General features: G+C 43.4%; 1 protein-coding gene across 1 annotated transcript in view; it reads right to left on the bottom strand.

The window, feature by feature from the left end:
* LOC110522501 (visinin-like protein 1) overlaps window positions 1–26,158 on the bottom strand; it is a 35,680-nt gene extending 9,522 nt beyond the window's left edge. The window contains exons 1-2 of the mRNA XM_021600937.3: window positions 25,779–26,158; window positions 19,767–19,933 (exon numbers count right to left, since the gene is read on the bottom strand). Of these exons, the coding sequence (XP_021456612.1) occupies window positions 19,767–19,928 (162 nt within the window). The 5' untranslated portion in view covers window positions 19,929–19,933; window positions 25,779–26,158. The remainder of the gene's footprint in view (window positions 1–19,766; window positions 19,934–25,778) is intronic.
* Window positions 26,159–27,872: the final 1,714 nt, after the last annotated feature.

Raw genomic sequence — 27,872 nt, 5'->3', positions numbered from 1 at the left:
CTGCTTCTGCTTACCCCTCTAGCACTGAGATGCAGTGCCTTAGACCGCTGAACCAGGGTTTGTAGTGACCCCTCTAGCACTGAGATGCAGTGCCTTAGACCGCTGAACCAGGGTTTGTAGTGACCCCTCTAGCACTGAGATGCAGTGCCTTAGACCGCTGAACCAGGGTTTGTAGTGACCCCTCTAGCACTGAGATGCAGTGCCTTAGACTGCTGAACCAGGGTTTGTAGTGACCCCTCTAGCACTGAGATGCAGTGCCTTAGACCGCTGAACTAGGGTTTGTAGTGACCCCTCTAGCACTGAGATGCAGTGCCTTAGACCGCTGAACCAGGGTTTGTAGTGACCCCTCTAGCACTGAGATGCAGTGCCTTAGACTGCTGAACTAGGGTTTGTAGTGACCCCTCTAGCACTGAGATGCAGTGCCTTTGACCGCTGAACCAGGGTTTGTAGTGACCCCTCTAGCACTGAGATGCAGTGCCTTAGACCGCTGAACCAGGGTTTGTAGTGACCCCTCTAGCACTGAGATGCAGTGCCTTAGAATGCTGAAACAGGGTCTGTAGTGACCTCTCTAGCATTGAGATGCAGTGCCTTAGACCGCTGAACCAGGGTTTGTAGTGACCCCTCTAGCACTGAGATGCAGTGCCTTAGACCGCTGAAACAGGGTCTGTAGTGACCCCTCTAGCACTGAGATGCAGTGCCTTAGACCGCTGAACCAGGGTTTGTAGTGACCCCTCTAGCACTGAGATTCAGTGCCTTAGACCGCTGCGCCACATCCAACAAATGTAAACACCTGGAATTTCCTAAACGGCACTGGCACTTGGATCGGAACCGATGCTTTGGTCAGATGACATGAAAAAAATATATTTTTGGCCACGCACACAAGTGGTGGGTTTGGCATCGAAATGAGAATGCATGAGCAGAAAAGAAACCCATACCTACCTTTTGGGGGATTTTTGATGTTATGGGGCTATTTTGTTTCCACTGGTCGTGTGGCCCTTGTTAAGGTCAACGGCATCATGAACTATCCAGTACCAAGCTAATTTGGTTGAAAACTTGGTTGCCTCTGCCAGAAGGCTGAAAACGCAAGTGGATCTTCCAGCAAGACAATAACCCCAAGCACTAATCCAAATCCACAAAGAAATGGTTAATTGGCCACATAATCAACATTTTGCAATGGCCATCTCAGTCTCTGGACTTGAAACCCATTGAAAACCTGTGGTTTGAATTGAAGAGGGCCGTCCATAAGCACAGATGAAGGATATCAAGGATCTGGAAGGATTCTGTATGGAGGAACGATGTAAGATCCCTCCCAATGTGTTCTCCAATCTCATAAAACATTTGAGAAAAGGCTCAGTGTTGTTATCCTTGCAAGGTGAGGTATTGAAAGGCATTGAAAACAGAGGTGTAAATCTTGACCTCTACCTTTTTGATAAAATAAATGTATTACTTGTTAGACTAAATATCTTTCTCTGAGCAATTGTATTAGTATAAAATAATATAATCTCCCCAAAAATGTGAACAACATAGCTCGGTATTTGAAATATTTATTTTATAAAGTCTGGAGAGTTTGGAATCTGATTGATTGATTGCTTCTGTGGACAGGTATCTTGTATACAGGTAACAAACTGAGATTAGGAGCACTCCCTTTAAGAGTGTGCTCCTAATCTCAGCTCGTTACCTGTATAAAAGACACCAGGGAGCCAGAAATCTTAAATACTTATTTCCCTCATTAAAATGCAAATCAATTTATAACATTTTTTTTTTATAACATTTTTGACATGCATTTTTCTTGATTTTTTTGATGTTATTCTGTCTCTCACTGTTCAAATAAACCTACCATTAAAATTATAGATGGATCATTTCTTTGTCAGTGGGCAAATGTTCAAAATCCGCAGGGGATCAAATACTTTTTTCCCTCACTGTATAGACCCAGGCTCAGACAAACACAGCTGGCCTAGTAAACACGGATGTCAGTGGGGTAGAGAGGAATAGAGCACAGGTGAACAACGCCACAAGCACAGCCAAGGGATGGAGAGAGATTGGAACAGGAAAGAGGGTGAGAGAGATGATCTATTTCACTTCCTTTGGCAATGTAAACATATGTTCCACATGCCAATAAAGCCCTTTAAATTGAATTGAATTGAGAAAGCGATAGACAGATAGACAGAGGGATAAAGAAAGAGAGAACTGCAGAGAGAGAGAGAGAGAGAGAGAGAGAGAGAGAGAGAGAGAGAGAGAGATGCAGAGACCTCGCTCGCTGTGGCCACATTAACTATGCAGTCACACTCATAATGGAGGCCATTTCACACTCTCATAACAGCAGTGGCCATGATCAGGCTCTGGATGGAACAAGGCTTATACAAGCAGAATGACTCTCTGAGACATTATTTCTCTTAACAATGATAACAGGAGAACAAGTCAGAATAAAATCTTTCACTGTAGCCTACATAATCTGAAACAGTTAGGATATCTTTCAAACAGCTATATTGTTATTTTAGTGACATGCTAACTGGAAGTGGATGAAAGGTAGAGACTGGGTGGATACCATCATAAGACCATGGCCATTACTATGCAACAACATAAACATCCATGGAGACTTCCCATAGGGAATAGGGTGCTATAACACAACAACATAAACATCCATGGAGACTTCCCACAGGGAATAGGGTGCTATAACACAACAACATAAACATCCATGGAGACTTCCCACAGGGAATAGGGTGCTATAACACAACAACATAAACATCCATGGAGACTTCCCACAGGGAATAGGGTGCTATAACACAACAACATAAACATCCATGGAGACTTCCCATAGGGAATAGGGTGCTATAACACAACAACATAAACATCCATGGAGACTTCCCATAGGGAATAGGGTGCTATAACACAACAACATAAACATCCATGGAGACTTCCCAAAGGGAATAGGGTGCTATAACACAACAACATAAACATCCATGGAGACTTCCCATAGGGAATAGGGTGCTATAACACAACAACATAAACATCCATGGAGACTTCCCACAGGGAATAGGGTGCTATAACACAACAACATAAACATCCATGGAGACTTCCCACAGGGAATAGGGTGCTATAACACAACAACATAAACATCCATGGAGACTTCCCATAGGGAATAGGGTGCTATAACACAACAACATAAACATCCATGGAGACTTCCCACAGGGAATAGGGTGCTATAACACAACAACATAAACATCCATGGAGACTTCCCATAGGGAATAGAGTGCTATAACACAACAACATAAACATCCATGGAGACTTCCCATAGGGAATAGGGTGCTATAACACAACAACATAAACATCCATGGAGACTTCCCATAGGGAATAGGGTGCTATAACACAACAACATAAACATCCATGGAGACTTCCCATAGGGAATAGGGTGCTATAACACAACAACATAAACATCCATGGAGACTTCCCACAGGGAATAGGGTGCTATAACACAACAACATAAACATCCATGGAGACTTCCCACAGGGAATAGGGTGCTATAACACAACAACATAAACATCCATGGAGACTTCCCATAGGGAATAGGGTGCTATAACACAACAACATAAACATCCATGGAGACTTCCCACAGGGAATAGGGTGCTATAACACAACAACATAAACATCCATGGAGACTTCCCATAGGGAATAGGGTGCTATAACACAACAACATAAACATCCATGGAGACTTCCCACAGGGAATAGGGTGCTATAACACAACAACATAAACATCCATGGAGACTTCCCATAGGGAATAGGGTGCTATAACACAACAACATAAACATCCATGGAGACTTCCCACAGGGAATAGGGTGCTATAACACAACAACATAAACATCCATGGAGACTTCCCATAGGGAATAGGGTGCTATAACACAACAACATAAACATCCATGGAGACTTCCCATAGGGAATAGGGTGCTATAACACAACAACATAAACATCCATGGAGACTTCCCATAGGGAATAGGGTGCTATAACACAACAACATAAACATCCATGGAGACTTCCCACAGGGAATAGGGTGCTATAACACAACAACATAAACATCCATGGAGACTTCCCATAGGGAATAGGGTGCTATAACACAACAACATAAACATCCATGGAGACTTCCCATAGGGAATAGGGTGCTATAACACAACAACATAAACATCCATGGAGACTTCCCACAGGGAATAGGGTGCTATAACACAACAACATAAACATCCATGGAGACTTCCCATAGGGAATAGGGTGCTATAACACAACAACATAAACATCCATGGAGACTTCCCATAGGGAATAGGGTGCTATAACACAACAACATAAACATCCATGGAGACTTCCCATAGGGAATAGGGTGCTATAACACAACAACATAAACATCCATGGAGACTTCCCATAGGGAATAGGGTGCTATAACACAACAACATAAACATCCATGGAGACTTCCCACAGGGAATAGGGTGCTATAACACAACAACATAAACATCCATGGAGACTTCCCATAGGGAATAGGGTGCTATAACACAACAACATAAACATCCATGGAGACTTCCCACAGGGAATAGGGTGCTATAACACAACAACATAAACATCCATGGAGACTTCCCATAGGGAATAGGGTGCTATAACACAACAACATAAACATCCATGGAGACTTCCCATAGGGAATAGGGTGCTATAACACAACAACATAAACATCCATGGAGACTTCCCATAGGGAATAGGGTGCTATAACACAACAACATAAACATCCATGGAGACTTCCCACAGGGAATAGGGTGCTATAACACAACAACATAAACATCCATGGAGACTTCCCACAGGGAATAGAGTGCTATAACACAACAACATAAACATCCATGGAGACTTCCCACAGGGAATAGGGTGCTATTTGCGACGGAACCCTGGGCTGGATGGCCTGCCATCTCGCTAGTCTCTGCTCTAAACATGGCATGCTGAGTGACAACGCACATAGGACAACCAATAATGCCTGGGCCGGACGGGTGCTATGGCGACTCTCTCTGTCTCTGTGACACAACATTTTCCACTGGCAGTATGTCACATGGAGACATGGAGAGGAAGAGCATGTTTGTGCTAGAGGCTAGCCTTGGATGGGCCAGTGATATACAGCTAAATTAATGGAGTTGTAACCTGCATCTTTCATCAAAGAAACAGTTTTCCTCATCACTTATTGATTAAAAAAATATTTAAAAAATAAAGAAATCAAATCAAATCAACTTTTATTGGTCACACTCACATGGTTAGCAGATGTTAATGCGAGTGTAGCGAAATGCTTGTGCTTCTAGTTCCGACAATGCAGTAATAACTAACGAGTAGTCTAACCTAACAATTCCACAACTACTACCTTATACACACAAGTGAAAAGGGATAAAGAATATGTACATAAACATATATGAATGAGTGATGGTACAGAACGGCATAGGCAAGATGCAGATGATGGTATAGAGTACAGTATATACATATGAGATGAGTAATGTAGGGTATATAAACATAAAGTGACATAGTTTAAAGTGGCTAGTGATACATGTATTACATAAATATGGCAAGATGCAGTAGATGATATAGAGTACAGTATATACATATACATATGAGATGAGTAATGTAGGGTATGTAAACATTATATTAAGTGGCATTTTTTAAAGTGGCTAGTGATACATTTTTTACATTAATTTCCATCAATTTCCATTATTAAAGTGGCTGGAGTTGAGTCAGTGTGTTGGCAGCAGCCACTCAATGTTAGTGGTGGCTGTTTAACAGTCTGATGGCCTTGAGATAGAAGCTGTTTTTCAGTCTCTCGGTTCCTGCTTTGATGCACCTGTACTGACCTCGCCTTCTGGATGATAGCGGGGTGAACAGGCAGTGGCTCGGGTGGTTGTTGTCCTTGATGATCTTTATGGCCTTCCTGTGACATCGGGAGGGGTAGGTGTCCTGGACGGCAGGTAGTTTGCCCCCGGTGATGCGTTGTGCAGACCTCACTGCGCTCTGGAGAGCCTTATGGTTGTGGGCGGAGCAGTTGCCGTACCAGGCGGTGATACAGCCCGACAGGATGCTCTCGATTGTGCATCTGTAGAAGTTTGTGAGTGCTTTTGGTGACAAGCCGAATTTCTTCAGCCTCCTGAGGTTGAAGAGGCGCTGCTGCGCCTTCTTCACAACGCTGTCTGTGTGGGTGGACCAATTCAGTTTGTCTGTGATGTGTATGCCTAGGAACTTAAAACCTACTACCCTCTCCACTACTGTCCCGTCGATGTGGATAGGGGGGTGCTCCCTCTGCTGTTTCCTGAACAGATCGGTAACTGTCAAACAAAATCCTGACATTGAGTCTACAGGGAAGAGTACACAAGTCGAGATTGTCATAAAACAAATCCTTCACTGAAAGTACAGAGTCATCAATAGATGCCTTGTCCCTTCCAAATAAGCCTACTGGCATACTACAATAGAATTAATCACCTGCAGGTATTCCCAAACTGGGGAATCACTTTTTTTTTTTTTTCGCATTTTCAAACAGTCCATTTATATTTTCCAACTATAGTGCTATAGTACACTGGTTATCAAGGGGCAAAGTATTGATATGTTTTCTTTAATTGAGAGACGAGCTTAAAAGTATTGACCATAATTTTTACTTGTCTGACCGCTTGCATGATGACGAGTTTCTCACACGACTGGCCTATCTGGGTGATGTTTTTTCTCGCCTGAATGATATGAATCTAGGATTACAGGGACTCTCTGCAACTATATTCATGGTGCGGAACAAAATTGAGGCTATGATTAAGAAGTTGGAGCTCTTCTCTGTCTCCATTAACAAGGATAACACACAGGTCTTTCCATCATTGCATGATTTTTCGTGTGCAAATTAAGTCAAGCTTATGGGACACCATTTATCCCTTTACAATTGTGTGTATAAGGTAGTAGTTTTGGAATTGTTAGTTAGATTACTCGTTGGTTAATACTGCATTGTCGGAACTAGAAGCACAAGCATTCCGCTACACTCGCATTAACATCTGCTAACCATGTGTATGTGACAAATAACATTTGATTTGATTTGATTTGTTATCATGTTACTGCATATAGCTGTTGGCAGGGAGAGGGAACTGTTAGCATGTTACTGCATATAGCTGTTGGCAGGGAGCTGTTAGCATGTAACTGCATATGGCTGTTGGCAGGGATAGGGAACTGTTATCATGTTACTGCATATAGCTGTTGGCAGGGAGAGGGAGCTGTCAGCATGTTACTGCATATAGCTGTTGGCAGGGAGCTGTTAGCATGTTACTGCATATAGCTGTTGGCAGGGAGCTGTTAGCATGTAACTGCATATGGCTGTTGGCAGGGATAGGGAACTGTTATCATGTTACTGCATATAGCTGTTGGCAGGGAGAGGGAGCTGTCAGCATGTTACTGCATATAGCTGTTGGCAGGGAGAGGGAGCTGTCAGCATGTTACTGCATATAGCTGTTGTCAGGAAGAGGGAGCTGTTAGCATTTTACTGCATATAGCTGTTATCAGGGAGAGGGAGCTGTCAGCATGTTACTGCATATAGCTGTTATCAGGGAGAGGGAGCTGTTAGCATGTTACTGCATATAGCTGTTGGCAGGGAGAGGGAGCTGTCAGCATGTTACTGCATATAGCTGTTGTCAGGAAGAGGGAGATGTCAGCATGTTACTGCATATAGCTGTTATCAGGGAGAGGGAGCTGTTAGCATTTTACTGCATATAGCTGTTGACAGGGAGAGGGAGCTGTTAGCATGTTACTGCATATAGCTGTTGGCAGGGAGCTGTTAGCATGTTACTGCATATGGCTGTTGGCAGGGAGCTGTTAGCATGTTACTGCATATAGCTGTTGGCAGGGAGAGGGAACTGTTAGCATGTTACTGCATATAGCTGTTGGCAGGGAGAGGGAACTGTTAGCATGTTACTGCATATGGCTGTTGGCAGGGAGCTGTTAGCATGTTACTGCATATAGCTGTTGGCAGGGAGAGGGAACTGTTAGCATGTTACTGCATATGGCTGTTGGCAGGGAGAGGGAACTGTTAGCATGTTACTGCATATAGCTGTTGGCAGGGAGAGGGAACCGTTAGCATGTTACTGCATATGGCTGTTGGCAGGGCGCTGTTATCATGTTACTGCATATGGCTGTTGGCAGGGAGAGGGAGCTGTTAGCATGTAACTGCGTATGGCTGTTGGCAGGGAGCTGTTAGCATGTTACTGCATATGGCTGTTGGCAGGGAGCTGTTAGCATGTTACTGCATATGGCTGTTGGCAGGGAGCTGTTAGCATGTTACTGCATATGGCTGTTGGCAGGGAGAGGTAGCTGTTAGCATGTAACTGCATATAGCTGTTGGCAGGGAGAGGGAACTGTTAGCATGTTGATGCATATAGCTGTTAATCTTGGTTATGTCTCAAACGGCACCATATTGGGTGTCCCTATGGGCCCTGATCAAAAGTAGTGCACTATACAAGGACTAGAGTGCCATTTGAGACGCAACGCCTTGTCCTGCCAGCGCATCACTCACACAAAGACGCTGGCTTGTTCACAGAGCAGAAAGAGAGAGAGAGGGCTGCTGAGTACATGCATAATTCAGCATCCATCATTTGGATGTTTCAAGTTTTGTGTGACAGACTGACCGACCTACTGATGGGGGCTCTAAGATGCTTTCTGAATTCTTACATAAACGTCAGTGACATGCAAGGCAGAGAAAGGAGAGGGAGAGAGGAGAGAGAGAAGAGAGAGAGAGGAGAGAGAGAAGAGAGAGAGAGATGAGAGAGCTAAACTCAGGCAGCATAGCCAGCAAGCACCCTTCGGGACCCCAGTCTCAGTTATAAAACTCACGCACACAACCACACAGAGAGAGAGCGAGAGAGAGAAAGAGAGATGAGGCTACAGGGAAAGAGTTCACAGCAGTGCACCCACTCCCCAGTATCCACCATTATGGAAACATGAGAAAATACCAAACTAATTATGACAGATTATAGAAAAAAAACTGTACACTACAGATATCCTCTAAAACAGCAGGGAGGATAGAAAGATAAACAAACTGACTATCCCAAATGGCACGCTGCTCCCTATATAGTTCACTCATTTTGACCAGGGAGCTGGTCAATGGTAGTGCACTACAGTATATAGTGACGAGGGTTCAATTTGGATGCACTCTAAATGCCAGTATTATGCAAGTAACTTTTGTCCAAAGTCTCTTAGGATCATTCAGGTCTTGAAAAATGAAACACTGATTGTGAAAGCCTTCACAGGGGAAGTCACTAAATGAAATAACACAGCCTTGTCAGATTATTTTATCAGTAATATTGCTTGTCTCTGTATTAACCAGCTAGTAAGTGAAGGTGTTTGTTTGTTTCAGCATTATGAAACAAAAGTGTTCAGCATAGCCCATGGGAGTAGGGTGAAGTTGTCCCTAGACGCTGATCTTGGATCAGTTTGTCATTTTCCCCACTAATGGTTAAAGTTGGGGTTGATCAGTAACTAGGAGAAACTTCACCCTGGTCATCATCTCGGCATAATACAGTCAGTGTGTTTATCAGCCAGCAGAGGGGGGCAGTGAGAGAGGAAGCAGAGGAAGGAGGGCCATCCAAAATGCCGGCATTCCTCCCTCTGACTCAGCGTTTAGTGGCTGTCAGGTAGACCCGGGGACAGCCCTAGTTTCTTACCCTAACCCTTGAAGTGGCTACCAGATACCTTCTTCATTTGCACAAGGGGCGACATTTAAGGCTGAGGAGTGAGTTTTACACCTCTCCATCTGCTACATATACATGTGAAGCATCTAGTCATAATTAAAATATATGCCATTTAGCAGTAGCTTTTATGTGCATACATTTTTTACCTACGGTTTGTCCCGGGAATCAAACCCACTATCCTGGCATTGCAAGAGCCATGCTCACAATATAGGCTTTACTTAACAAGCCACAAGTTAACCAGCTTCATGATGCATTATGTAACATAACATTAGATTTTTCTAACTAATGTCTCCTACCATTGTTAAAATCACACCACATATATTTAGTGACAAGGAACACTAATTAAGAGAGCATTCAATTGTTATGAAGTTAATTCTTTTGTAAAAGTTCATTTCACACCATCAACATATTTAGTGTAGCATCTAACTCTCTTTCTCTCCCTCTCTCACCCTTCCTCCACCCTCTCACACCCCCCCTTCTCTCTCTCTCACCCCCCCTTCTCTCTCTCTCACCCCCTCCCCTTCTCTCTCTCTCTCACCCCCTCCCCTTCTCTTTCTCTCTCACCCCCTCCCCTTCTCTCTCTCTCTCTCTCACCCCCTCCCCTTCTCTTTCTCTCTCACCCCCCCTTCTCTTTCTCTCTCACCCCCTCCCCTTCTCTTTCTCTCACCCCCCCTTCTTTCTCTCTCACCCCCTCCCCTTCTCTCTCTCTCACCCCCCCTTCTCTCTCTCTCACCCCTCCCCTTCTCTCTCTCTCTCACCCCCCCTTCTCTCTCTCTCTCACCCCCCTTCTCTCTCTCTCTCACCCCCCTTCTTTCTCTCTCTCACCCCCCCTTCTCTCTCTCTCTCACCCCCCCTTCTCTCTCTCTCTCACCCCCTCCCCTTCTCTCTCTCTCTCACCCTTCCTCCACCCTCTCACACCCCCCTTCTCTCTCTCTCACCCCCTCCCCTTCTCTCTCTCTCACCCCCCCTTCTCTCTCTCTCACCCCCCTTCTCTCTCTCTCTCACCCCCCCTTCTCTCTTTCTCTCACCCCCCCTTCTCTCTCTCTCTCACCCCCCCTTCTCTCTCTCTCTCTCACCCCTCCCCTTCTCTCTCTCTCTCACCCTTCCTCCACCCTCTCACACCCCCCCTTCTCTCTCTCTCACCCCCTCCCCTTCTCTCTCTCTCACCCCCCCTTCTCACTCTCTCACCCCCCTTCTCTCTCTCTCTCACCCCCCCTTCTCTCTCTCTCTCACCCCCCTTCTCTCTCTCTCTCACCCCCCCTTCTCTCGCTCTCTCACCCCCCCTTCTCTCTCTCTCACCCCCCCTTCTCTCTCTCACTCTCTCACCACTCCCCTTCTCTCTCTCTCTCACCCCCCCTTCTCTCTCTCTCACCCCCCTTCTCTCTCTCTCACCCCCCCTTCTCTCTCTCTCTCACCCCCTCTTCTCTCTCTCTCACCCCCTCCCCCCCCCTCTCTCTCTCACCCCCCCTCTCTCTGTGTTTCTTTCGCTCTCTCCCATTTCTATAGTCAGAGGAGCAGTGGATGGGTATGTTGCCCTTTCTCTAGTGATTGAATTAGATGTGCAGTTGGCCTGCGGGATAACAAGGCCTGGCTGGCACAACACAGCACAACCCCCCTCTACTCTACTGCTCCAGACCTGCACACACACATACAGTGTGCCCCCACACGCACAACACATATGCACACACATTATTATATAAAGGCTTTTCAGCTTGTCTCAAGTGGCCATAGCTAAACTAACTCAGTACCCTCCCCTCCCCTAGCCCAGTACCCTCCCCTCCCCTAGCCCAGCCCAGTACCCTCCCCTAGCCCAGTACCCTCCCCTCCCCCAGTACCATCCCCTCCCCTCCCCTAGTACCCTCCCCTCGCCCAGCACCCTCCCCTCGCCCAGCCCAGTACCCTCCCCTCCCCTTGCCCAGCCCAGTACCCTCCCCTAGCCCAGTACCATTCCCTCCCCTAGTCCAGCCCCTTCCTCGCCCAGCCCAGTACGCTCCCCTCCTCGCCCAGTACCCTCCCCTCCCCTCGCCCAGTACCCTCCCCTCACCATGCCCAGTACCCTCCCCTCCCCTCGCCTAGCCCAGTACCCTCCCCTCGCCCAGCCCAGTACTCTCTCCTCGCCTAGCCCAGTACCCTCATCTCCCCTCGTCCAGTAACCTCTCCTCCCAGAGAGAGAGAGAGAGAGAGAGAGAGAGAGAGAGAGAGATACGGGGGCACCCAGGCCGTCATTTGATTTTCAGGAAAGGCTTTACAAACAATGTAGTAAAAAAGGTATATTCTGGGTAATAATGGAGTAATAATAATGTTGTACTAATCTCATCAGGCATTTCTAAGTTATTTTCCTCAAGAGTCAACTGGTATAGGCTTCATCATTATTGAACAGCAGGTAATATTGCAGATTGCACCTTTAAGCCAGTGCCTGCTCTCCAGAACTCTAGTACCAGTGACAAAGACAGAGTGTAACATACAGCATCTGTCATGGTGGTATTACGTCCTGTCTGTCAAACATCTGATCACATTATTACATCCCTCGTCATATTATGGATTGTTGCTGCCCTCCTCTCTGTCCGTCACTGACCATAGGACTGTTTCCATTTGTGGAAATTAAAGCATCCCACAGGGTCATTAATTCCAAACTTATGATAGTAATGCTGGGACTGTCTGGGAGAGGGGGTGGGTCACACACACACACACACACACACACACACACACACACACACACACACACACACACACACACACACACACACACACACACACACACACACACACACAGCATCAAATGCCCTGCAGGTATTGAAGTGAGAATCGCCAAACCAGAATCTATCCATCCAGCCCATCAATCCAGGTCAGGGCACTGCGCTGTGTGTCCTGGTGTGGTGCAGTGTTAGGGATAGGTTTCCATCAGAGTGTGTGTGTGTGTGTGTGTGGGGGGGGGGGGGGGGGTGGGGGGGGGGTGTTCGATCTGTGTGATTGCCTGCTGTGTAGAGAGAGACTAAGTTCCTGCATGGTGCTGTATGGGGTATTGGTGATGTCACTATAAAGGCTTCTGCATGGTGCTGTATGGGGTATTGGTGATGTCACTATAAAGGCTTCTGCATTGTGCTGTATGGGGTATTGGTGATGTCACTATAAAGGCTTCTGCATTGTGCTGTATGGGTGGTTGGTGATGTCACAATAAAGGCTTCTGTATGGTGCTGTATGGGGTGTTGGTGATGTCACTATAAAGGCTTCTGCAGGGTGCTGTATGGGGTATTGGTGATGTCACTATAAAGGCTTCTACATTGTGCTGTATGGGTGGTTGGTGATGTCACAATAAAGGCTTCTGTATGGTGCTGTATGGGTGGTTGGTGATGTCACAATAAAGGCTTCTGCATGGTGCTGTATGGGGTATTGGTGATGTCACTATAAAGGCTTCTGCATTGTGCTGTATGGGGTATTGGTGATGTCACTATAAAGGCTTCTGCATGGTGCTGTATGGGGTATTGGTGATGTCGCTATAAAGGCTTCTGCATGGTGCTGTATGGGGTATTGGTGATGTCACTATAAAGGCTTCTGCATGGTGCTGTATGGGGTATTGGTGATGTCACTATAAAGGCTTCTGCATTGTGCTGTATGGGGTATTGGTGATGTCACTATAAAGGCTTCTGCATGGTGCTGTATGGGGTGTTGGTGATGTCACTATAAAGGCTTCTGCATTGTGCTGTATGGGGTATTGGTGATGTCACTATAAAGGCTTCTGCATGGTGCTGTATGGGGTATTGGTGATGTCGCTATAAAGGCTTCTGCATGGTGCTGTATGGGGTATTGGTGATGTCACTATAAAGGCTTCTGCATGGTGCTGTATGGGTGGTTGGTGATGTCACAATAAAGGCTTCTGCATGGTGCTGTATGGGGTATTGGTGATGTCACTATAAAGGCTTCTGCATGGTGCTGTATGGGGTATTGGTGATGTCACTATAAAGGCTTCTGCATGGTGCTGTATGGGGTATTGGTGATGTCACTATAAAGGCTTCTGCATGGTGCTGTATGGGGTATTGGTGATGTCACTATAAAGGCTTCTGCATTGTGCTGTATGGGGTATTGGTGATGTCACTATAAAGGCTTCTGCATTGTGCTGTATGGGGTATTGGTGATGTCACTATAAAGGCTTCTGCATTGTGCTGTATGGGTGGTTGGTGATGTCACTATAAAGGCTTCTGCATTGTGCTGTATGGGGTATTGGTGATGTCACTATAAAGGCTTCTGCATGGTGCTGTATGGGGTATTGGTGATGTCACTATAAAGGCTTCTGCATGGTGCTGTATGGGGTGTTGGTGATGTCACTATAAAGGCTTCTGCATTGTGCTGTATGGGGTATTGGTGATGTCACTATAAAGGCTTCTGCATTGTGCTGTATGGGGTATTGGTGATGTCACTATAAAGGCTTCTGCATTGTGCTGTATGGGTTATTGGTGATGTCACTATAAAGGCTTCTGTATGGTGCTGTATGGGTGGTTGGTGATGTCACAATAAAGGCTTCTGTATGGTGCTGTATGGGGTGTTGGTGATGTCACTATAAAGGCTTCTGCATGATGCTGTATGGGGTGTTGGTGATGTCACTATAAAGGCTTCTGCATGATGCTGTATGGGTGGTTAATGATGTCATTATAAAGGCTTCTGCATGGTGCTGTACAACCCAGTGCATAAGCTCCCCTCAGGCCAATTACAGTCTGATAGCTGTATTCAGCAGGAACCATACATTAGGTCCGTTACTCTGCAGCTTATCACTGATGACACAGCAACATCTATATCATCACAACAAGACCAAACACACACTGGGAGCCCAGTCACTTACCTGACACTAATGTCATCACCCCGGACCCTAGGCTCTCTCTGTGTGTGTGTGTGTGTGTGTGTGTGTGTGTGTGTGTGTGTGTGTGTGTGTGTGTGTGTGTGTGTGGAATGCCACAACATCTACTTAAAACTCAAAAGTAAAATGTCACTGAAAATGTAGTTGTACAGTATCTTCTGTACACTGGGATTACATACAACTCCTTCGAAACTGAAATTCAGCTCTGAGCAACGTGTTTTCTCTGTGTTTTGATGGAAGCCAATGACGTAATAATCACCAACCATAATGGCCTTTTTTAACGATACTACCACTGACCTTTTGTCTACTGTTAAACCACAAGTCCAACATTCTAAATGGTACACTTTCTTACTTCAACGTATCCCATTCCAAACCCAGTCCAGACACCCCTTGCCGTCAACACTCATTAGTTTAAGTTGAAAACAAACATGCTAGCAGTTCATTGTGCTCACAATAGCGCAACTCAATCTATAAAGCTGATCGATTTCTGAGTTCAGTCTGGAAAACTATAATTGGAAATCATTGGTACGGAGCTACACACGTAGAATAGAAATTGAATCTACCACCACAGAGGGGGGAAAAAAAGCACCAAAGCCCTCAACATGCACTGATATTGTGCTCACTCAAAAAGCGTTCACTCCCTTGACGCCGACAAAATTATTGCCACTACAAACGCAGTTGAAATGAAAAGGAAGAGACTTGTTTTAACCTTGCCTATTTGAGCACACTGGGACTCAATAGACGTATAATAATTCAGTATTTAGCACAGTGACAGAAATGGCATCTGGACAGTTGGCTCAGGTGGATGGAATGTGAACGAATCAAAGGCATGATGTCACGGTCGACTGCCCCTATCTCCCTTCTATCAATGTTTGTAGCATGTTCCTTAATTCCATTCTTTACATTTAGGTTGTGTGTATTATGTGTATTTTTGTCAATTGTTAGAAATTACTGCACTGTACAAGCATTTCACTACACTAGAGGTCGACCGATTAATCATGGCCGATTAATTAGGTCAGTTTTCAAGTTTTCATAACAATCGGTAATCTGCATTTTTGGACGCCGATTATGGCCGATTACATTGCACTCCACAAGGAGACTGCGTGGCAGGCTGACCACCTGTTACGCGAGTGCAGCAAGGAGCCATGGTAAGTTGCTAGCTAGCATTAAACTTATCTTATAAAAAACAATCAATCTTAACATAATCACTAGTTAACTACACATGGTTGATGATATTACTAGTTTAACTAGCTTGTCCTGCGTTGCAAAAAATCAATGCAGTGGCTGTTAATTTACCATCAAATCACAGCCTACTTCGCCAAACGAGTGATGATTTAACAAAAGCGCATTCACAAAAAAGCACTGTCATTGCACCAATGTATCTAACCATAAACATCCATGCCTTTCTTAAAATCAATACACAAGTGTATATTTTTAAACCTGCATATTTAGTCAAAAGACATTCATGTTAGCAGGCAATATTAACTAGGGAAATTGTGTCACTTCTCTTGCGTTCTGTGCAAGCAGAGTCAGGGTATATGCAGCAGATTGGGCTGCCTGGCTCGTTGCGAACTGTGTGAAGAAGACCATTTCTTCCTAACAAAGACCGTAATTAATTTGCCAGAATTTTACATAATTATGACATAACATTGAAGGTTGTGCAATGTAACTGCAATATTTAGACTTGGGGATGCCACCTGTTCGATAAAATACATAACGGTTCCGTATTTCACTGAAAAAATAAACGTCTTGTTTTTGAAATGATAGTTTCGGATTTGACCATATTAATGACCTAAGGCTCGTATTTCTGTGTGTTATTATATTATAATTAAGTCTATGATTTGATATTTGATAGAGCAGTCTGACTGAGCGGTGGTAGGCAGCAGCAGGCTCATAAGCATTCATTCAAACAGCACTTTCCTACGTTTGCCAGCAGCTCTTCGCAATGCTTGAAGCACAGCGATGTTTATGACTTCAAACCTATCAACTCCCGAGATTTGGCTGGCAATACTATAGTGCCTATAAGAACATCCAATAGTCAAAGGTATATGAAATACAAATGGTATAGAGAGATATAGTCCTATAATTCCTATAATAACTACAACCTAAAACTTCTTACCTGGGAATATTGAAGACTCATGTTAAAAGGAACCACCATCTTTCTCATGTTCTGAGCAAGGAACTTAAACGTTAGCATTTTTACACTGCAAATATTGCACTTTTACTTTCTTCTCCAACACTTTGTTTTTGCATTATTTAAAGTATTTATGTATTATATTAAGTTAAAATAAGTGTTCATTCAGTATTGTTGTAATTGTCATTATTACAAATATATATATAAAAATCGTCCGATTAATCGGTTTCTGCTTTTTTTTGGTCCTCCAATAATCGGTATCGGTATCGGCATTGAAAAATCATAATCGGTCGACCTCTACATTACACCGCAATAACATCTGCATGTGACAATAAAATTAGATTAGATTTTGCGCCCTCACTCACAGTCATTGAAATGACCTAAGTCACACAGAACATACCTTCACACACACACGCACATCATTGGGACACACACACACGTGAGGGAGCATGCACACACACACACACGAGTGCACACACACACACCCATTGGGACACACACGAGTGAACGCGGACACACACACACACACACACCATTCCTTTTCAGAGGAACAGTCTGTCCAGCTAATGTGAGGTAATCAATGTTCTCACTATCAGAGCCTTTGGATTTAAATAAAACCCTTTCACTGATATCCTGTTGCCTGGAAACACAATAGGACGCCGCGATAAAAGGTTAACTCGCCAGCAGCCATCAGCCTCTGAAACCTCTTTGGAACACCACTCTGTATGGTACATCAGTTTCACCCACAGTGCACTCGATGCATTGGTTGTCAATTATAGTAAGACGGTCTCCAGCATGTAGATGTTCATACACTCTGTCAGCCTGTCACAAAGAACCCCAAATGGGGTTACGAGGGTGTACATGTAGGTCTACACCACAGATATTTGAATGTGTGTTTTTGTCTTGTGGCGTTTTCTAAAGCCTCTCAGCTAATGCAGACTAGGTGTGCTTCCGAAAATGGCACCCTTTTCCCTTTATAGTGCACAACTTTTGACTTTGACTGATAGGGAATTAGGTGCCATTTGGGACACAACCTAGAGCAGCATTGATATTTCTAGCCATGCCTTTAGATACTCTCTAACATGGTTTAATATCTTTCATTATGGGGCATTTCCTGAGAGGACCGACCAGGGTTAGGATGTTAGTAGCTATACAGTGCCTTCAAAAATTATTCATACCCTTTGACTTATTCCAAATTTGCTTTTGTTACTGTAAGGTATGTGTAACTGGCTGCAGGGAAGTCAGCCACAGGAGAGCAGAACTGGGTAGCCAAACGGAGCCCCTTTATTACGGTGAACAGACACACGGCACTAAGAACAATAAACAAATACGGGTTGACATAACCCAGCGCAAACTAGTCTGACGTGCACATACACGTAACAACAAACAATTCCACACACAGACATGGGGGGAACAGAGGGTTAAATACACATCAAATAATGAGGGAATGTAAACTATGTGTGCAGGAAAACAAGACAAAACAAATGTAAAATGAAAAGTGGATCGGCGATGGCTAGAAGACCGGTGACGTCGACAGCCGAACGCCGCCCGAACAAGGAGCGGAACCGACTTCAGCGGATGTCGTGACAGTTACAGCCTGAATTCAAAATTGATTCAATACACACAACACACCATAATGTGTATTAAGGCACTGCATCTAAGTGCTAGAGGCGTCACTACCGACCCTGGTTCGATTCCAGGCTGTATCACAACCGGCCGTGATTGGGAGTCCCATAGGGCAGCACACAATTGGCCCAGCGTCGTCGGGGTTAGGGGTTGACCGGGGTGGGCGGTCATTGTAAATAACAATTTGCCTAGTTAAATAAAGGTTAAATAAAAAATAAATACAAATTATGTGACTTGTTAAGCACATTTTTAATCCTATTTAGGCTTGCAATAACATAGGGGTTGAATACTTATTGACTCAAGACATTTCAGCTTTTCATTTTTCATTAATTTGTACAAATTTCTAACAACATAATTCCGCTTTGACATTATGGAGTATTGTGTGTAGACCAGTGACACAAAATCTCAGGCTGTAAAACAACAAAATGTGGAAAAAGTCAAGGGGTGTGAATACTTTCTGAAGGCACTGTCATCCACAAACAACAAATCTACACTCCAGGACGCATGATACTTCATTAATGGTCAATATTCATACATGGCTGTAGCTATAAGATCTTAACAATCTTATTTCAATTAATTAAATAGAAGATTATAAAGATTACATTTACCCATATAAAATTAACTGAAAGTTTCATTAAACCTCTGTATTTAGGACTAGAAAATATAAAATTCTTCTCACCTCTCGCCTGTGAATAATAATTTCTCCCCGAGCCCCTCTACAGATGAGGAGATAAATATTAAAGGAGATTATAATCAAAGTGCTCTTGAGTTGTTCTTGAGTTGCTTCACCGTCGATTAGTTTCCTGCCCGGATACAGGAGGGAAAGAATAACATAACGGATACAGCTGAGGGAACGAATAAGACAGGAGAGTGATATCACATACTGTAATGTACTCGTTACTAATTACAGTACTGTTATTGAGCTTGCCATAGGATCATGTTGTTTTGATTGCTTTTCCACTGCGATGACATATGCTTCTGTTATACTTACAAAGCTCCAAAACCTCTGCATTTCTGCTAGTTCTCAACATTTCTGTAGAGTATTGAGATGTATGGTTTTTGAACACATTCACTTGTGGAGAAATTGAAAGAATGTTGTGCGACATCACTTCCTCAACTACCAAGCCTTGGGGGTCCTATATCTATCCTTGTGTATTTCAATCCACTGCTAAACCAATTGGCCTATCGCACCAATAACGAGTGTACTACTCTACTCTACTCTACTCTACTCTACTCTACTCTACTATATGGAGATATTGCTGATAAAAGGGTCTGTGTCTGTGCAGATGTTGGCAAAGTGACAGGGTGCATCCAAAATGGCACCCTTATTCCCTAAATAGTGCACTACTTCTGATGAGATCCTGATGGGCTCTGGCCAAAAGTAGGGCACTTTATAGGGAATAAGGTGCATTTAGATGTTGGCAGAGTGACAGTGTTCTGTAGCTACCTTCACATAGAGTTGTTGGAACTCGTCCAGATTGAGTCGTCCACTGGGGCAGTCTTTGAGGAAGCCTTTGTACCACTGTTTCAGCTCGTGCTCGTTAAATTCTGTGCTCTTTACCAGATCCTCCATCACCTCTGGGGTCAGCTTGCTGTTTTTCGCTCCCATTTTATCTGTAAAAGAATGGCAGGAGAATTATTTTAGAATGTCAGAGGAAGAAAAAATAATGGGACATTATTCTTTGAGAATGTATGGATGGAAAGAAAGAATGGTGCCTGATTACTTTGGAAAGTATGCAAAGAATGAATGGAAAACATTCTTTCTCTATCAGAACAGGTTAAATACCTGTGGCAGTCTGGACTAACAGTGACAGAAATCTCTAAAAGGTATCAGCAAAATCATTCATCAGGCTTGAATTGAAGACAGGAGAATTTTCTAGCACGGGTAATTATATTCTAAACACCACCTCAACCCAGCTGTAGCTAAAAATAGCTGTAATGTATAAAAAATCACCTCAATCCAATGAATTATGTGATATTTAGGGCAAAGTAATAATGTTGAACACTATGTGTGGATTTATATACCATGTCTCTATTTGGCTACACCAGGGCCGATAAAACACAGATGATCGAAGAATATTCCTGGATAGCTTCGATGATTGTCTTAACGTGTCTTAACGTTTTAAGACGTTTGACACATTGATAGATCTTACGAGCACTAGGTAGTGGCCTACCTCTACTTAGCTGGCTGCTACACCAACTCATACTGTATAATTAAAACAAAAATAAAGCCATGGTTGTCTGGAAATAAAGCATATACCATCACTTCTGCTCTGCCTAAGTATCTACAATCACTCAACAACAAACATGCACCAGGTCAGACCACTGGAGATTGAACTAGCAAACGAGTCTGTATCCAACAGCAATTCCTTGAGGTTGTTAGGCTGAGTGTCCCAGGTTGTTTGTTTTATTGTGATCTGATGCCATAATTGTGACTTTGTGTCTAATTTCCCTTTCGGCCCACTTTGCTTAGCCTTAGGGCAAGGGAGATTGGGCTATCTCCTTTTCTTAGCCTTAGCCCTATCTCCTTTGCTTAGCCTTAGCCCTATCTCCTTTGCTTAGCCTTAGCCCTATCTCCTTTTCTTAGCCTTAGCCCTATCTCCTTTGCTTAGCCTTAGCCCTATCTCCTTTGCTTAGCCTTAGCCCTATCTCCTTTGCTTAGCCTTAGCCCTATCTCCTTTGCTTAGCCTTAGCCCTATCTCCACAGCCTGCTGCTGTTTGCACCGCAGCCTCTGTATCCAGCCCAGCTCACACTGCTTCACACACACACACACACACACACACACACACACACACACACACACACACACACACACACACACACACACACACTGCTTCTAATTCAGCCAGATTAGTTCATTAAGCACCCTGTCATTAGTATAATGAGCATGCCAAACGAACCAATGCTACAATGTGACTTTTACCATTTAGAAAATCTGGCCCCTCTCACTAGTCAGCAATGCTCTCACTGAATCACAAAAGGTCCCGAGCAGAGAAAGCAGATCTGAAATCTGGAGATTTTATTGTCAATGTGTAATGGTTGTGTAATTCTTAGTACGCTAGATTCATGTAAAAGGGGGAAAGAGCTAAAATGAATTCTGCTCGTATTAAACAATGAGAGATTATATGATACCATCGGAAAGGCCATATCAATTAATTGGGTGCGTCCTATAGCAAACAAACGACTAGCACTTTAAAGGGTAAATTCTATTGTTTCTGATTGAATTATCACAGATATGACGAAGAGTATTCTCTATAAGATAATACATTGCAGATGATGATTTAATTACATGCAGCATTTTAACTTTGTCTATGCTAAGGGGAAAACAACCACAGAAAAAATGATTATTCATCCAACACCGAACGCTTAATAACACAGAGTTCAGAACGAAAAATGATTTAATTTAATTTAATGGTTTAGAGGTAAAACCCAATGCGAGACAATCACAATCACATTGCCATCACCAAAAACAATGATAGAGATTGCGAGCTAGCCACAGAACAGAACTGAATAACAATGGTGTGACATCACCAATAGAATACCTAGCCTAGTGCAAGGCGAGGCCTCAGATTGCCTGATAAATGAACTGGATGTCAGCCTCTCTGATCTATGGAGTGCAGTAGATAGATGCTCTTTGTCCTTGGAGATTACCTCAGCGTACAATGGCCTATTCCCTTGAGATGTAGAGGGTACACTCACTATCACCTGCGCCTTGGCTCGCACTGACGAGCGGGGCAAAACAACAAGTCTCATACACTTTCATTGTAGTGAGTGAGGTAGCTATGATACAAATACTCTGTTCCATGTCCCATACTCTTTCATTGTACTGAGGAAGCAGCATGAGCCAGAACGAGAGAGTTAATTACACTGAACAAAAATATAAACGCAACATGTAAAGAGTTGGTCCCATGTTTCATGAGCTGAAATAAAAGATACAAGAAATGTTCCATAAGCACAAAAAGCTAACACTAGATACTAACTGGTTTTCTGATCCACGCCCCTACCTTTTTTTTAAAGGTATCTGTGACTAACTGTTTCCAGTCATGTAAAATCCATAGATTAGGGCCTAATGAATTTATTTAATATTGACTGATTTCCTTGTATCAACTGTAACTAATTAAAGTCGTTTTAATGGTTGCATGTTGCTTTAATATTTTCAGTGTTCAGTGTATATAATGTGAATTAATTACTGTAATATATTCAATTTAATGCTGACCCAAGTGATTCTTAGCCTCAACGGACAAGGCTTCAGTGAACGCCAAGGTAGCGATTGTTAGGCTACATCAAAGGACCATCACCAGACCCCTTGACATTTTTTATGTCATGGACACATTTGCAGTTCTGACAAGCACATACTGATTGCCTTCCCCAAAAAACAACTCTATCATGTTCTTCTTGTGGTTCTTAGAATAACTGAAGAAGACATTCCACTTACTCTATTTCTGGAACTTTCATGTCATGGAATGAGATTGTACTCTAATGACAAATCATCAAAATGAACAGATATCAACTCTAAGTACACCTTCTGAGTACCCAAAGTAGTGGAGATAGTTTGGAGAACTGTGTTCTTGTGATGAGTAACCATGGCTATGCTTTAGCTCAGTGGGCTATAAATCTGGCCATGGTATAGGCCTAGTAAATGCTGGGGGGGATAGTTCTCATTTCCATCTAGCCATTACTGTCTCCATGCCTCTAATGTCAATTATCTCTGGATCCTTATTAACTAGGGCACAAGAGGACTGAACACACACACACACAGGACCACACTATGAACACACACAGGACCACACTATGAACACACACACACACACACACACACACACACAGAGGACCATGCTATGAACACACACAGGACCATGATATGAACACACACACACACACACACACACACACACACACACAGAGGACCATGGTATGAACACGCAAAGGTAGTAGCCTAGCAGTGTGAGAAAACACAAGATGATCATTCTCCTGACCCAGCATTGCAGCAAACCAGTGAACATGTTGACAGTGATAGTCAAAGCACATCTCCAGAAGAAGTTGTGTTGTTGTTAGCATAGAGTTACCCATAAGACAAACATCCAGGGATAGATGGTGCTGTGTTCTCGAAGCAAGCAGTAGCCTATGTTCTGAGACATATAAACTGGTGACATTTTCCTTGTCACAATACGTGCCGTCACTCTCAATGAACTATGGGCCTCAAGACAGCAGCAGCAGCACCAGACAGATCAGTCCCATGTGAGCAATGATGAGCATGTATAATCCACTACCGGGCTACTCCACTCAGAGGTGTGACACTTTAAAAGATCTTCCATTCACACAATGGTGGAGGAGCAGAGTACAGACTGCTCCAAGAGGTGCACCTGTATGCCCCAGTCTCATGTTTTGCATAGCACTCGAACACGGCACCGTTGTCAAGAGACTTAGGCGGCAGAGTAGGCTTTACGCTGATGATCAAAATGTCTGTTTTGCTTCCCTACAGGTACATTTCAGAGCAGCAGCATCATCATCAGATGCTCAAGGGCACATTGGCAGATTTCTTACCTAGTCAACTCAGGGATTCAAACCAGCAACCTTTTGGTTACTGGCTAAACTCCACTAACCAAAGTATATGGGTGTTAAATGCAATGTAAAGGTGAATGGAGGGAGGAGTAGAAGAGATGGGGCGGCAGGTAGCCTAGTGGTTAAGATCATTGAGCCAGTAACTGAAAGGTCGCTAGTTTGAATCCTCGACTAGGTGAAAAATCTGTCGATGTGCCCTTGAGCTCCTGTAAGTCTGCTAAATGACTCAAATTTAAATGTAATGATGTGAAGGAGAAGAGATCATGTGAAGAATAAAAAATGGAAATTGGAAGTCAGTTAAGAACAAATTCTTATTTACAATGATGGCCTACCGAGGAACAGTGGGTTAACTGTCTTGTTCTGGGGCAGAACGACAGATTTTTACCTTGTCAGCTCGGGGATTGGATCCAGCCACCTTTCGGTTACTGGCCCAAAGCTCAACCACTGGGCTACCTGCCACCCCAAAAGGAAATGCTTTGACTTGACAATGACTAATTCCAGGAAAATCAGAGTCTGAATCTACTGCTGCAGTCGTGTTAGTGATGACAAAAGACCCAGATAGTGCCACTCGGTCACAAAGAAGTCTGTCTGCAGTGCATTGCAGAGGGCAGCATGCTGTCATCCACTCAGTATACTGAGACAGGGCCAAATAGATACATACAGTACATGTTTCTAAGGATATTGGGCAGCCTCTTGGTACATTTTGGTCATTTAGCAGACGCTCTTATCCAGAGAGACTTACAGGAGCAATTATGGTTAAGTCCCTTGCTCAAGGGCACATTGGCAGATTTCTTACCTAGTCAACTCAGGGATTCAAATCAGCAACCTTTTGGTTACTGGCTAAACTCCACTAACCAAAGTATAGTCATCAGCTGATTCTCTAATATGAACTAATAGTCCTCCTCTCTCTGTACACTGACCAGCCACATTATGTAACAGCATGTCCCTTTTCCATCATTTTCCAATAGAGAATGACCTTGAGAGTCAAAATCCAACAACACCCATACATACATTAACACATGCTCAGATATATACATACAAGCACTATCGATGACATGTTTAATATGCACTGCAAATCTTGCAATCATGATTTCTTAGCACTACCACAAAAAAGAGCATGGTTTTATGAAAATATATCAGTCTAAGATGAAAGGACATACGATATAAAACAAATCTACATTTAAAAGTCAGTTTTCAGTTTTGGGATTATTTCTATCATTATTTCACCATGCCACGCATGCATTTGTTTCTAAACTAGCATCGCCCGGCAAATCAAATGGTTCCATCCTTGCAGCCAAGCCAGCGCGAGCCCAGTGAGCGCATACAAACGTGCCAGAAGCGAGGCAGCATCCCCTAAGCACTACATCAGAACCACAACAAGAGGAAAGAAAGAAAGCTCAGAGGAAAATGCCACATTACAACTGCATTTTAAAATGTCATATATTGCATTTGGAAAATGAATGAAAACAACACCACACATTAACTGTATCTATTGACATGTAGCCTTTTTCTAGTTGTAGGCTACTCTTGATACTTTTGTTTTTGAAAAATCCACCAGTGAAGTAGGCTAAACCACTCCCGCCCCATTCAGTACCAGGCTATTTGTTTGGGAAACAAAGGGCCATAACTGACATTATTGTTTTCTGTATTCTCTTAATAAATATATTATATGATTTGCAGTCCTGCTGTTGATCCATTATGATATAGCCTCTTAAGAAGATTGAGATATGCTTCCCCAATGTAAAATTACATCTAGCCTAACCTAATTAATTAATACAACTGTATTAGTCTGTAGTATAATGTATAAAGATTATCTTTACAAATCATAATTGAATAGAGGGAAAGTTTCACAATGCATTTTACAGTAATCCACAATAAATAAAAAAACATATTTACCTTGCAAGAGTGCGAAGTTAACTGGTCTTTGCTCTCTTCTTCAGAGTAGGTTATATGTGCGGACAGAGACTATTAGTCAAACGTCTTGTCGAGGCTTGTGGTGACGTTTTCTTGGGAAGAAATGAGCCTCGTCGAAAATCACTGATGCAGTTCCAAGGATTCTGCAAGTAAGTAGGACCGTCCACACACACACACACGCTCGCTGAGGACACAATGAAGCGCAGCGTCAGACCGTGTGTATCACGACTCTCTCTCTCCCTGTCGCCCTCACACAGAGTGGTTGATGCCAGGCATGCAATGGACCACTGTTTTGGTGGGGTGTTTTTTGAGTTTGCGCATGAGGAAATGAATACGCCTTCTACTGCACCTATGCTATCTGTGAAGTAGAATGATTTTTATGTGGATTAAATGTGCAGTCTAATGAGGGTCGTTGTCAACATATATAGCCTATGATAGGAATATAAATGGAAAAATATATTAATATCAAAGTACATTCCCCAGATCCTGGTGGTAGGTAGGGGTAGGTCTACTACATATAATCTGCTATTATGCCTATTGATTATATTCTGCCATTACTATCAAATCAGTCCTACTTTCAAAGTGAACAACAACATTTGAACAATCAACAAATACCGACTGACAATGTAACAAAGCATCTCTTTATGCTTATTTTAAAAGGCCGCCACTACCAAAAGTTAGGCTGATTATCTATTCTTACAGCATATCTGACGCCAAGGCTTTACTTACCTTCGTTGCCTCACGCGCAAGTGGCATTTCGCGCCAAACAGCAACACAGCTGGTGGTGGCAGCAGCATCAGCACCGCACAGACCACAGCGTCCAGTTTCGCTACAAAATAAATGGCTAACTAGCTAACTTTAGCTAGTTACTTTGTTTTGAATCTGTAAAAGTTTTCTCTGGTAAGTCATCAAATAAGTGTCGGGTTGTGAAAACGCTATTATTGTAGGTAGCCACTTGTATTTTACAAACTATACACATCTACAATATTACGAGCTAGCTAGTTTGGTTGGTAGGGTAACTTAAAGTTTGCTAGTTAGCTAGCTAAGCTTGCTAGCTATTATTTTCAAAAAGTTGTCAGGGATGTCAATAATGACATTATCTGAATCCATCTAAAACGGCCCTTCAATTTTGTATATATTTAGATTTTGAACCAATACAAAGCAGGGACTTTTGTTCAATAATACAATGATGTGTTTGTGGTGGCAGCCAATTCATATGGTTTTTTATTAAATACAGAAGGTACAGTCGTGGCCAAAAGTTTTGAGAATGACACAAATATAAATTTTCACAAATTCTGCTGCCTCAGTTTGTATGATGGCAATTTGCTTATACTCCAGAGTGTTCTGAAGAGTGATCAGATGAATTGCAAAGTCCCTCTTTGCCATGCAAATGAACTGAATCCCCCAAAAACATTTCCACTGCATTTCAGCCCTGCCACAAACGGACCAGCTGACATCATGTCAGTGATTCTCTCGTTAACACAGGTGTGGGTATTGACGAGGACAAGGCTGGAGATCACTCTGTCACGCTGATTGAGTTTCAATAACAGACTGGAAGCTTCAAAAGGAGGGTGGTGCTTGGAATCATTGTTCTTCCTCTGTCAACCATGGTTACCTGCAAGGAAACACGTGCCGTCATCATTGCTTTGCACTAAAAAGGCTTCACAGGCAAGGATATTGCTGCCAGTAAGATTGCACCTAAATCAACCATTTATCGGATCATCAAGAACTTCAAGGAGAGCGGTTCAATTGTTGTGAAGAAGGCTTCAGGGTGCCCAAGAAAGTCCAGCAAGCGCCAGGACCATTTCCTAAAGTTGATTCAGCTGCGGGATCAGGGCACCACCAGTACAGAGCTTGCTCAGTAATGGCAGCAGGCAGGTGTGAGTGCATCTGCATGCACAGTGAGGCGAAGACTTTGAGGATGGCCTGGTGTCAAGAAGGGCAGCAAAGAAGCCACTTCTCTCCAGGAAAAACATCAGGGACAGACTGATATTCTGCAAAAGGTACAGAGATTGGATTGCTGAGGACTGGGGTAAAATCATTTTCTCTGATGAATCCCCTTTCCGATTGTTTGGG

Source organism: Oncorhynchus mykiss, chromosome 4 (genome assembly GCF_057628025.1).
Source record: "Oncorhynchus mykiss isolate SJ-2025 chromosome 4, ASM5762802v1, whole genome shotgun sequence".
In the NCBI taxonomy this organism is placed as follows: Eukaryota; Metazoa; Chordata; class Actinopteri; order Salmoniformes; family Salmonidae; genus Oncorhynchus; species Oncorhynchus mykiss.
The sequence above is the reverse complement of the archived record's forward strand: the minus strand, read 5'-3'. Positions and strand labels throughout refer to the sequence as shown.